This window comes from Mesoplodon bidens, assembly GCF_964165515.1.
Source record: "Mesoplodon bidens genome assembly, chromosome: 2".
Taxonomy (NCBI): Eukaryota; Metazoa; Chordata; class Mammalia; order Artiodactyla; family Ziphiidae; genus Mesoplodon; species Mesoplodon bidens.
Window position 1 is genome coordinate 141,289,086 of NC_138177.1, and position 13,920 is coordinate 141,303,005.

A 13,920-nucleotide genomic window follows, 5' to 3' on the forward strand; every position below is an offset into this window, starting at 1 on the left:
AAAACTTTCTGCTGGGTCAATGTACATATATGTTTAAATATTTGTAAATATCAGCAGATTATTTTCCAAAGAGGATGTGGTAATTCATATTCCCACCATCAGTGTATAAAAGTAACCATTTCCCCACATCTTCACCAGAAGTTGGCATTTTATTTTTTTAACATCTTTATTGGAGTATAATTGCTTTACAATGTTGTTAGTTTTTGCTGTATAACAAAGTGAATCAGCTATATGTATACATATATCCCCATATCCCCTCCCTCTTGCGTCTCCCTCCCACCCTCCCTATCCCACCCCTCTAGGTGGCCACAAAGCACCGAGCTGACATCCCTGTGCTGTGCAGCTGCTCCCCACTAGCTATCTATTTTACATTAGGTAGTGTATATATGTCAGTGCTACTCTCTCACTTCGTCCCAGCTTACTCTTCCCTGTGTCCTAATTTAAAATGTTTTCCAGTTTTATCGGTGAAAAATGGCATTGTATTATTGCTTTATTTTGCATTTTCTTGAATATTTTCGAGGTTAAGCATCATTTTTCTTTTTTTAAATATTTATTTGGTTGCACCAGGTCTTAGTTGCGGCAGGCGGGCTCCTTAGTTGCGGCTCACTGGCTCCTTAGTTGTGGCATGTGAACTCTTAGTTGCAGCATGCATGTGGGACATAGTTCCCTGACCAGGGATTAAACCCAGGTCCCCTGCATTGGGAGAGCGGAGTCTTACCCACTACGCCACCAGAGAAGTCCCTAAGCATCATTTCTTATTTATTGGTCATTTGGGGTAAAGATCTGTGATGTATGCAACTTACTGTCAAAAGAGTGTCAGAAAAAAGCTGAGTGTGTGTGTGAGTGTGAGAGAGGGGGTATCCTTCCTTTTTAATCCATCTCTTCTTTTTCTGGATTTTAAATCTCTTTTTTTTGGTCGCACACAGCAAGGCTTGCAGGATCTTAGTTCCCCGACCAGGGATCGAACCCAGGGCCCCAGCAGTGGACGCACAGAGTCCTAACCACTGGACTGCCAGGGAATTCCCTAAATCTCTCCCTTTCTACTGGCTCCTTCTTTTCAGATTACAAACATGCTCCAGTCTCCCCTAACCTAAAAAACCTTCTTTGGGTCTTGCTATCTCCCTCAAATTCCTGTCCAATCATTCTTTATTTTCACCAACTATACTCTTTCTCAACCCAAAACACTTTACAGTGAACAAGCCATACCTTTGGTTTTAGGGACAAAAAAGCCCCAGTTTATTATTACTTTTTTAAAAAAGCAAATATCACTTACATAACTGTTCAAGCAAGTCTATATACGGGTATTTCATTTGAAAATACATATGTATATAATTTTTCTCCTACAGTAATTCATTTCAAGAGCAATTTCATTATGTATCTTCTACAGAGCCCTAAACCGAGAGAGCCAACATATTCAAATAAACCCCAAGGTGTGGGGATGCTTCAGGCCAGTTCCTCATTAGAAGCCTCAGCATGGGGGCTCTGGAGACCAACGCAGGTCTTCCAGGGAGAGCTGAAACGTTCAGATAAGTGAGTTCTGGAAAGAAGGGGTAGTTGGCGGGCTCCGGCAGGCTCACCCCTGGGGTAGAGCAAAGAGTACAGACAGGGGAGTTCTGAGAGGCACTGGAGCTATCTAAACTCAGGGGGATGGAACCGAGTGAGCAGCTGTGGTAATTGAGTTTCAGTCACCTGCAGGGTGGCAAAATAAAGTAGTAACTTCATCTGCCTGACACGGGGGAAGTTTAGAGGTGTCCCTGGCATATTCACAGTGGAATCCGTCACCCTTTCACTGTGTTGGGTGATGGCAACCGTACTGCGCTTCCTAGCGACAGCAAGCGCACATCCTGTTAGGCAGCACCAGCGCACTCCAGCTAATGAAGCATTTCCTGCAGGTCTGTCTCCCAGGGCTCTCTGTATCCTCTGTCTGAAGGAATGGCACCATGGGAAAATTCAGCACTGCCAGCATCAGCCATCGCCCAAACTCAAAAGAGTCTTTGAATGGCAGAGAAAGGCCCATTTTCCTTTCTGCCCAGCCCAGGGTTGGAACCATTCTCAGGTCATTTTTTGTGGGTCTGTACAAACGTGCCGACTGGCAGCGTGCCGTTCTTCACCTGAGCACAGATTTCAGCTCGATGCTTTAATGTGAAGACCAGGGCTCTCACTGTCCGCCGGTATGGCCCATTAATGAGGCGGGAGCAGAGATGAAACGTTTCCCGTTCAATATTTTCAACCAGTAGGTGATCCATCTAAAAAAACAGCAAAATTATCAAATTAGGGCCTTGCATTGCATAAGGATTAAAAGCAAGAGGGGCTGGAGCACTTTGCTCAGAGGCCTCCATTAATCAACTGAAATTCAAAGACATCTACTTCCTGTCACAAAAGAAACAGGAAGAGCAAATTAATTCCACCCTGGCAATTAAGGAACAAGGCCATGTGCTTTGTGACAGGGACCTCATTCACAACCCCTGCCGGGTGGTAATATTTGCCATTGTAACAGGAAACTGGCTTGAACCAAGCAATGGGTTCTGGGCCCTGGGCCCTGTACTTTACCAACCAGGAAACGAAGACCAAGGATAATAAATCAGTATAACAGTTTATACTTTTTTGTTTGTTTGTTTTTTAAGTGCCTTTTAACCCCTTACAGCATTTTAAAAACACTGGGTCTGGATCCTAGTATGTATGTAAAGCAGTTGATAAATCACTTTTCACATTTACTGCTCACAACTCCTATTATCTCATTTTATAGATGAGGAAACAGGTTCAAAGGTAAAGGAATGCTCCAGATCTTACAACTATTAAGAGGCAGAGTTGGGACTCTAACTCGGGGCCCCCGACTCCAACACCCATGTTTCTTCCCTTTCACCATACTCACTGCCCCCTTAACCTTCTGAGAGACCAGCTGAGTCTGGAGAGACCTCTGCAGGGTCAGCTAAGCAGAAAGGGGTCTAGAGGATAGGACCTGTGGCAATTCTGGGGTGGTCTGGCTCAGGCCCAAGCCCTCCTGAAGTCACAGGCCTAATGAAAGCAGGACAGGTCTGAGACTTTTGCCCACATGATCTGGATCCAGGCCAGACCGGGTTGCTGGTCAGAGACTCCCTCACTTCGTTCCTTTCCAGGCGCATCGCTCACTATTCGCCTCCCTGGTCCTGACCCTGGCCCAGCCTGAACAACCTCAGCTGCTTTTACACACCTCTACGCCTCTGCGCAGGTACACGTTTCCTCAGCCATTTCCCTAGGAAACTCATTCCTATTTGTATGTCAAAGCTTAGCTAAGAAACAAAAAGCAAAAAAGCAAATCCTAGTTTAAAGGACTGAAAGTTCCCCTTGGGGCTGCCACAGTGTCCCGACCTTCCCTTAGTCATTTTCATAACATACTATAATGATCTATTTTTTTGAGTTTGTCTTCCCCTGAGAGTGAGTTCCTTGAAAACAGGAAACAAATTTCTCTCTCACTTGCTTTTTTCCCTTCACTCTTTCCCTCCCTACCCTACCACACATTCAAATATTCAGCACTATGTGCCTGGGCTGAGGAAAGAGCAGTGAACAAGGTCAACATAGCTCTTGACTCCACAGAGAGCACGGGTTGGCTGGAGACAGATAGAAGCAGGGATTGCAAGTGTACCGAGGGCTGGGAAAGAGGACAGGAGGGAGTTCTGGGGCACACAGCTATAGCAAAGGGACCCGACCCAGGAGGGCAGCTCCTGGCCTCAGGAGGGAATGGCATTTGACGTGAGACCTGGAGAATGAGAAGGATCAGGCCAGGTGAGGTGGGCACTTGCTTGGTGATGAATTCAGTGAGCTGTACATATATCTTTTGTGTGCTTTTCCCTATATGTACTATACTTATATTTTATTCATTTATTATTAATATTTTTTTTGCAGTACGCGGGCCTCTCACTGTTGTGGCCTCTCCCGTTGCGGAGCACAGGCTCCAGACACGCAGGCTCAGCGGCCATGGCTCACGGGCCCAGCCACTTCGCGGCACATGGGATCCTCCCGGACCGGGGCACGAACCCGTGTCCCCTGCATTGGCAGGCGGACTCTCAACCACTGCGCCGTCAGGGAAGCCCTATACTTATATTTTAAAAAGGAAAAGTTTAAGGAAAAAATGCACCAAAATAAAAAAAAGGATCACTGGACATTTGATAAGTGTCCTAACAAAAGAGAGAGACCAGCAGACCAAAATGAATATAATAAAGAAAACTGGAAGAAATGAGGACCATGCAGGGAACAGAACAGGACTGAGAGAGAGAGAGAGAGAGAGAGAGAGAGAAAGGGAGAGAGAGAATGAATATCCAGGTCCAGACATCTGCCTAGGTGTAACAGACAAAAGGTGTTCAGGGAAGTTTGGGGTCCTGATGACTGACTGATTATCTCCAAGGCTGGTGCTGGAGTGACTGGACGTGGTGCCATGGCTCTCCAGAACCCAGACTCCTCGAGCTTTTCATGGCCTCCTGGGTGGGCACTGAACTAGCCCCCAGCCTGAGGCAGCCCGGGTACCAGACTACTTTACAAGGCTATAAGGGTGGCTGGCCATCTGCCCAGCATTTGTCCAGCAACATTTGCAAAAGAGGCTCCTCAACCCAGTGAGGGTTCCTCGTCCCAGTGTGAGGATGGTTAGTCACTGACTGTTTAGAGATTCACTTAATATGACAGGCAAGAAAAAAGGCTTTTTTTTTTTTTTGAGGGGAGTGGTTGTTAGGGGAAGAAGGGTATGTGTACATTTGCAAAAATAAGTCATGGTCATTCCATCAAACTGTAGTATATATAAAAAAGAACCTTGAGAGTGCCTTGAAATTCACAGAACTGGATACTTATTCATACTTCATTCAGCAAATAGTTATTGAGTCGCTACTCTGAGTATGGTCTGATCTAGGTATTAGAGACACCCAAGCAGAAAACACCTGACCCCCTACCCTCTAAGAAGTCACAGCCTAGAAAGGAGAGGCATGTACACAGAAAACCAAGGGGCAGCAGGATAGGTGCTAGACCAGCAATGTGATGGGAATAAGAAGCAAGTAGCTAGCAATTCTCATGCATGCTTCTTGTTAAATGAAGGCCAATCGGAATGAAGAAATGAAGAAAAACATTTGTAATATTAAAATGTAAACCATAAGGGAAAATGATTCATCATGCATCCTTGTGTATAACAAGTTCATTGAACAAAGTGAAGAATGCCTACCTTGTAACTGCCTTTGGAGAATCCAAACCTACCCAAGTTGAAAGTCCTTCCCAGTGGGTCCTAATCTGGTAATTTAGGTAAGCCCTTTTGGGTGAAAGGACCAGAGTCTTACTGAGACCTTGAGAAAAAGGGGTTTTACTATGAGATACATGTGTATGAATGGGAACAAGAATGCTGTAAGAAACCTAGGGATTTATTTATGGACCATATCCTTTCTCTGTGTCTCTCATGATTTGCCTGGTCTCTTTATCACATGTTTTTGTTCCCCTCCATTTGCCTTAATGACTATTGATTCTAACTGCCTTATTCTCTCCCCCTATTCTACACATCTCTACCCATAGCTTCTGCTTCCTCATAACTCCTCCAATATCCCTTCTGTTTCAAAACTCCCACTGTTGCTTCTTGGTATTTCCTAGTTCAATTTCCCAGAGACAGAGAATCTGATTTGCCTTCCTTATCTATTTGTACCTGTGAGTTGAGTATGTGTTATTCAGTTGTCCAATCCTGGACAAACTGGCAATAGCTGGGTGAAGATATAAAACACATCCACCCAGAGCTGTCTTTTGTCAAGGATTCTGGACTCAGAAGAAATGGTGTCATAATCAATTAGTGATGTCTGCCACATCTGTAAGCTCTTTAAAAACAAGGGAAGAAGCTCTTCTTCATGTGTTTACCTTAAGTGCAGAACTTCCCACACTGTATTGTGACTATTCATTTGCCTACTTCCCTCAGAAGACTGTAAGCCCCTCCAGGGCTGGTACCATTTTGGATCCACTTCTAAATTCCCCATGCCTAGAAGCATAGGTACTGGCACATATTAAGTGCTCAGTAAATATTTGTGAACTGAATTTCCTCTTTCCCCACGTATACCTCCCTCCTTTTCTGCTTTTAGTAACATCCTATACATAGCATATGAAATATGTTTCTATTTTATATGTATTTTCTAGTTAGCAAAATCCAACCACTCTTACAAAGGCCAGTTCAAGTGCTGTCTTTTTCATGAAACCTTCCCAGATTTCCCCATCAGATTTCATTGTTCTGTCCTTTGTGTGTTTATACCACTTGCTAGTAACACTATTTCAGACATATTTCATCCTGCCTCATATTTAGTCAGTCATTTACAGGCTCTTAGTCAGGAGACAGTAAGCTTTCTTAGGATAAGGACTGCAACTCATTCATGTTTGCATTCTCCTCTGGCACTAGTAGTAGTAGAACTAAACATTTGGTGAACTGAATATCCACTAGAAGCAAACTTTGTATGAGTTTTCCAATAGCATGATTGGATTTGTACATATATACCCACACTCCTTTTTGACCACTTGAATACATTTATTAAAGAGCTGGTCAAAGCCAGAGGTACAGTCTGAGGCCATTAAACAAAGAAAAAACTAACAGTCCCATATGGGGATGTACCCCTGACCTGGATCTCATTAGCACCATCTGACAACCAACTGGGCCAACCAGCCAGTGTTTCATAACTCTTAACGATAACAGGCTCACTTTGAGAATCAGATTCATTTTTTTAAAATGACATAATAGGAAAATGATCACAGGCCGTGAGGTAGGAAGGAGAGTGGATAATGAGGAAGGGGAAGTAAGAGAATGACACCACAGGGGACGTTCATATGAGGAAAGATCTAAAAGACAGGGAAGAACAAAGAAGATCTGGAAGGGAGAAAGTAAAGGGGAATGGAGTGTGGGTCTCAACAATGGAGTTTTTATTCATCTATTCCTTTATTCCAAGAACAAGGAAACAATCCATGAATCTGGAAAGCAAGATCTGTAGAGTAATAAAGAGATGCACTTTTGGGCTGTGTGTGTATATTCTTTATCTGTGGCTTTCACTACTGAAGGATAAGACCAAACAAATAACATAGAAACATTATTTTCTATAAAAATGTAATGTGTGTATTTGAAAAAACACATGCCAAGATCAAATTGCAAAAGCTTTTTAGTTATTGGGCCAATAACTTACCCAATGGTTTACTACTGCCTGATAAAGTACATTTATGGAGACCTGATGTCTGATTTGAATGCACTCAACATTGGTTACTGTCAAAGACTAGATACTGGATTAGATGGTTCACTGAGTTGCCCTAATATGAAAATGTTTCAGATGATGATGGGTGCTAAGAGTTAACTTTATGTAGAAAGTGTTTGTATTTATATTTTCTGACATACCAAACTGATTAAAAAATACTATAAAATGTTGTTTATGCAGGGAAAACAGACTGATTTTCTTCGGCCAAGGAAGATGGCTAAGATGCACACTTTTAATTTTTAAAATTTACTCTTTGGGAACAAAACCATTCAACTATGCTTAATCTGATATTTTTTCCAATTACACTGGAAAGCACTAACGAATGTATCACTTTTTTAACTTTGCTTTGTAACACTTGAGTGCTTACCACTTGATGTGCCAGTTAAAGGATAATTAATGGATAAACTAAAAGGATAATTATTATTGAGTTTAATATAGCAGGCAAACTGCTCATTAATCCTTACAAGCATAGCTTCGTTATTATCATTTACTTAAATAGATACCACAGGGAACTGGTATTTACCACCACATTAACTACATATTATATACCCACACTCTATGTTTCTGCAATAATTTTGGTTTATTTTAAAAATAAACTTCGTTTAAAACATCAAATAGCGAGTCTTGTTGGCTAATCGATACTCCAGAAAATTAGACTTACAACCTTCATATTTTTTCTCTCTTCCAAGGGCTTGATATTCATATTAATACTTCCTTAGGAAAATTAAGCACTTACAGTATATTACTTCACTGAACCATCAAACAGACATTAAAAATTATAAATATAAGAATAGAAATATATAGAAAAGTATATACAAAATGACACTAACTGATATTGATCAATATTAAAAATACAACATAAATGTGAATAATTGTCAATTTTCTGCAATGTTATTTAAATAATCAATAAAAATATCTTATGGAACAGTTGGTACATAATTGGCTCTTAATAAGTCTGGGATAATCATAACTTGCCCAGTATTCATTGAAAGAGCTACAGGGACTTCCCTGGTGGCGCAGTGGTTAAGAATCCACCTGCCAATGCAGGGGACACAGGTTCGAGCCCTGGTCCGGGAAGATCCCACATGCCACGGAGCAACTAAGCCCGTGCGCCACAACTACTGAGCCTTCACTCTAAAGCCCGCGAGCCACAACTACTGAGTCCACATGCCACAACTACTGAAGCCCGCGTGCCTAGAGCCCATGCTCCGCAACAAGAGAAGCCACCACAATGAGAAGCCCGCGCACCGAAACAAAGAGTAGCCCCCGCTCACAGCAACTAGAGAAAGTCCGTGTGCAGCCAAAAATATAAATAAATAAATAAATTTATTAAATAAAAAGAAAGAGCTACAATAATTTACCAAATAGGAAATGCACCAAAATGTTAACAAGACTATGTCTGGATGGTAGGTTCAATGGTGATCTTATTTTTCCTTTCCATATTTTTTAATTTTCTATCGTAAGTTTGTATTAAAAAACCCCAAACTTTATTTTTAAAAAGTAAATAATATACCACAAGCCCATTTGCCTTTCTTTTGTGGATACATAATAGAAATAGAAAGGTGAAAATATTTTTTCAGAGAATGCAGTGACAGATCAGGTATTTAAATCAGATTTTTTATTTATTTATTTATTTATTTTTACCAGTACGTGGGCCTCTCACTGCTGTGGCCTCTCCCGTTGCGGAGCACAGGCTCCCGATGCACAGGCTCAGCAGCCATGGCTCACGGGCCCAGCCGCTCTGCGGCATGTGGGATCTTCCTGGACCGGGGCACAAACCCGTGTCCCCTGCATCAGCAGGCGGACTCTCAACCACTGCGCCACCAGGGAAGCCCTAAATCAGACTTCTGAATTGCTTCTTTTGTTAATAATATTAAGTTATTCTTTAAGGATACATTATTAGGGATACCCTGAGAAGAGGAAAAAATATAGATGTTATATGTCTGATTCTTCCAGAATATTAATTGACCTATAAGATTTATTTGATGATGATGATTAATATTACTGCTAATGAGCAAAAATTCTTCTTCCAGCATGTGTACCTCAAACCACTAACACCATTCTAACTGTTGGTCATGAAGATGATAGGGACTGTGCAATTGACTATATGCATTAGAACTAAAGGTATGAGTGCTGACCAAAAATGGAGTACAGTCTTCAAAAGACAGTTATTTATTTTGCCATTGATATTCTGTAACAGAGTCCATCTCAGAATTTTTGCTTCAGTGGAAATGGAAAGAATTTTATTTATTTATTTTTATTGAAGTAGAGTTGATTTACAATGCTGTGTTAGTTTCTGGTGTACAGAAAACAGATTCAATTATATATATATGTATATATAATTCTTTTTCATATTCTTTTCAATTATGGTTTATTACAGGATATTGAATATAGTTCCCTGTGCTATATGGTAGAACCTTGCTGTTTATTTATTTTGTATATAGTAGTTTTTTCTGCTAATCCCAAACTTCTAATTATCCCTCCCCTAACCCCTTTCCCTTTGGTAACCATAAGTTTGTTTTCTGTGTCTGTGGGTCTGTTTCTGTTTTGTAAATAAGTTCATTTGTGTCATATTTTGATTCCATATATAAGTGATATCATATGGTATTTGTTAGGGTAAGAATTTTAAATGGGAAGGAACCAACATTCATTAAGTGACTTCTAACCACCAGGCACTATCCTATTCTTTTGTATATACGGTTCATTTAATCTTTCCAATAATCTTAGGTAGTAGGAATTATAATCTTCATTTCACAGATAAAAAATCAAGTCTCTGAAATGTTAAGATATTTGCCTAAGGTGTCACAACCAGCACATACTAGAGCCAGGGTTTTAATCCATGTCTTGCTAGTTCCAAAGCCTGTACTCTTTATACAATACTGTCCCACAGAATGTTTATAAATGCAGAATCTTTAAAAAAAAGTTAGAATAAAGCCATAGCACCTAAGACTATGAAAGTTCATTATGAAAATATGAAGGTCATTTAACCCAGAGTACCTAGTCATCACATTCCAACCAGGACATTACCTCCAATTCCAAGGCTTCCGAGAGTAATTTCTGGGCATTTTTCCTAAATGTCTCGGTTTTGGAATCACTTCGGACTTCTATAGAAGGTCTATCCTTGTGTTTTTCAATGAAAGTTCTCCACTCAGTGTAAACTTCTCTGGCAAGACAAGCCACTTCTGAATCTGAGTGTTGACGCATCTTGTTCACAGTGTGACCTGGAACAAGAGAACAGAAACCAAAGAAAAGGTTGTTCTGTATTCTTCTGAAAGGTACAGAACTGGAAGGACTAATGTGTGGCACTTAGCAAGTCATTCACACACCTAAGGATATAAAGGCTCTGTGCAAATGAAGACCTGTTTCTCAAAGACTGAGATAACAAGATAATCACTGGGGGAGAATCACTGGGCTAGCCAATGAAATAAGTCATAAAACAGAAGCTCAGTCAATAGATACTTAAAATGGAACACCTAAGGTACGAACTCCTTAATCCAAAAATTGCAATAAAAGAAAATGAATTAAGCATTTATCTTGTCTTTTCAGTACATATTATATTTCAGGACAACCAAACAGTCCTAGTTATTGACAGAATATTCTTTATTCAGCTAATAAATGTGATAAAATTGACAGAATTTAAAAAAATTTTGTGGCCCATGATGAAATAATTCATTCAGGTGACAATCAACAGTGGATGAAATCAGTCAATGAAAAGTTGATGGGGAAACGTACAATGGAAAGATGAGGTGTCATCATCGCCACTGATCAATCTTAGCATCCCTAAAAGTAGCACTATCAGATAGAGGTAGCACTTCACAGCCCTACCTATGAAGTAGTCTTGCACCCTCCTCCCAAGGAAAAGATGAACCATAACCCTAGTAACTAGTCATTCAAAGCTAACCTCCAGTTTATAGAAAATATGAGAGACAGAGGAATAAGTTAAATTATAGTGTAAGAAACAAATCCAGAATGTGGGACATTCTACAGGACAACTTTCAATCATCAATGGCACTTTTAAAAAAAGGGAGTAAGGTTATGGATTGCTAAAGATTAAAAGAGTCTTTTGAGTCCAAACTATCAAATGTGATGTGTGATCCAAATCCTGATTGGAACAAACAAATTAAAATATATTTTGAGATAAACAAGAAATACGAATATACACTGGTTATTAAACTATATCAAAGAATTATTGTTGATTTTGTTGAGCATGATGATGGCATTGTAGCTATGTAAGAAAACATCCATATTTTTTAGATATGCATACTGAAGTATGTAGAGCTGAAATGACAAAAGGTCTGAGATTCTGCTTTAAAATACTTCAGTAACAGCACAAAAACACAAAAAAGGGAAAGATAAAAGTGAATGCGACCAAACCTTAATAGTTACTGAATGTAGGTGAAAGGCCTATGGGGGTTTGTACTGTTCTCTTTATTTTTGTGAATGTTTGAGATTTTCATAATAAAAATGGAAAAAGAGGAAAGGGTCAAAAAATATCATATGCAAAAGTACTTAGATAAAAATAAACACATAGAAAAGCCAAAGAAATCAAGCAAACATTTAGAATTAAAGTTCAAAAAGTATTAGAATATAAGATAGGTATACTTTTAAATAAAATCAATAGCTTTTTTATGTCAGCAATAAACAGTCAGAGTATAATAGGGGGAAAATCATGCTTAAACTAGTAAAAACCATAAACCACTTAGCAACTCATTAACAAGAGGGGGTTGCATGCCCATGTGCTGTTTGTGTATGTGCCTATCTCCTTAATAGCTCTGGAACCACTCTTAAACTCCATCCCCATCACCACTGACCTTGCCTTAGGGCGTGTCGCCTCCAGATGACTCCAGCAGCCTGACTGGCCTCTCAGCCAAAGTCTGGAACCCTTAATGCCACCTTCCACACTGCAGCCAGAGTGGCCTTTATTTAACTTTATTAGTTTCTCTTTCAGGGAGATTTTTTAAAACATTAATCTGACCATTACACTCCACCACTTAAATCTTTCAATCCTATATCCAAATTCTTATCTAGTCACACAAGTACCTTCACAATCTGCCACCTTCCCATCTACCTTCTAGCTTCATTTCCAGCTATTACCCCACTGTCATCTGATTCTCTAGCTACTTGCAGCTCCTAAGACATTTCAATATATTTTTCTCACCTCTTTACTTTTGAATATATACTCCAATGAGCATTTTGTCTGCCTGGAATATTCCTTCTTCTCCATCTGGTTAACTTACATTCTGCCTTTAAGACTCAGTTCAGGAGTCCCCTTCCCCAGGAAGTCTTCCTTAATATAATAACCCCCAGTCTTGGCTGGTACCTCTCCTCTGTGCTTCCTTAGCACCTCATGCTCCTGTTCATCACAATAACTATTATAATTAGTTGTAATTATCTGATCAGTTATCTCTCTTGCCCACCAAAGAGAGCTCCTTGAGGGCAAGAGCTGTGACACGTTTACCTTTGTATCTCCAGCAGAAAACAGGGGCAGGACAGGGGGTCGGGAGAGTGGGTGTTTGGTAAATGTTGGGGAATGAGAAACCCAGATGAGGAAATACATATGTTTTTACTAAAATGTATAACAGAAAATTTGAATGAAAGGGAAAAATATACCATATTACATGATGGAAAGACCAGTACAGAGATGTCAATATAGAAATTAATTTGTAGATTTAATGTAATTACAATAAAAAAATCTCAGTAGGCTGCCTTTATTAGAATACATCCAAATAGCTTTAGACTTATTTTAGAAAAACAAATGGGTAATAGCATAAGATACTCATATGTATTAGGAGGTGTAACTACCCTTATACGCTATTGGAACATATTATAAAGCAACTAAAATTATATGGACTGGCACCAAAAAAACAGATCGATAGATCTGTGGAATAAAAAGTGAAGCTCAGGGGACTTCCCTGGTGGTGCAGTGATTAAGAATCCACCTGCCAATGCAGGGGACACAGGCTCGAGCCCTGGTCCAGGAAGATCCCACATGCTGTGGAGCGGCTGGGCTCATGAGCCATGGCTGCTGAGCCTGCATGTCCGGAGCCTGTGCTCCGCAATGGGAGAGGCCACAGCAGTGAGAGGCCCGCGTACCGCAAAAAAAAAAAAAAAAAAGGAAAAAAAGACTGCAATAGCTCTACGTGGAGTAACGTGGAAAGATGATTACTTTACTCAGGTTCTCAAAAGAGCACACACAGTATAAGCCAATATTTATTTGTAAAATTACATTTGTGTATATATATATATATATATAAACAAACACATATATTTGTTTATACGCAGAGAAAAAGAGTCTACAAGAATTTATAATGAAATTATTAACAAGGGTCTCCTCTGAGCAGTGGGACTGTATGTATCTATGCAGTTCAGCTCACAATCTCATGGGCTGGCTCAACCTGTAAGCAATCCTAACAGCATGGGATATGCTATACTAGAAGTGCATTCAGGTTTCTTTGGAATAGAGATCCTTCCCTTCATGTGTTCCCCACCTTATCCTTTTCTCTCCCCAAGACAGGCACCGTTGATCCACCTTTATATACAAGAAGTGAAGATGCACAAGTCCCACAGAGAGTCCTTCTTCTTGTCGAATCCAATGGACCTTTTTCATTGTGACATTACTTGATACCTCTGTGGCATCTGACACTGCTGCCTTTTTCCTTCTGAAATATTCTCTTCCATTGCTTTTTGAGATACCACC

The 13,920-nt window shown here is 40.2% G+C and overlaps 1 protein-coding gene across 4 annotated transcripts in view; it reads right to left on the reverse strand.

The window, feature by feature from the left end:
• Nucleotides 1-408: 408 nt before the first annotated feature.
• TCEANC2 (transcription elongation factor A N-terminal and central domain containing 2) overlaps nt 409-13,920 on the reverse strand; it is a 41,676-nt gene continuing 28,164 nt past the window's right edge. For all 4 annotated transcript variants that reach the window (XM_081223044.1, XM_081223045.1, XM_081223043.1 and 1 more), the window contains exons 4-5: nt 10,251-10,444; nt 409-2,246 (exon numbers count right to left, since the gene is read on the reverse strand). In XM_081223044.1, the coding sequence (XP_081079170.1) occupies nt 2,058-2,246; nt 10,251-10,444 (383 nt within the window). In that variant the 3' untranslated portion in view covers nt 409-2,057. The remainder of the gene's footprint in view (nt 2,247-10,250; nt 10,445-13,920) is intronic.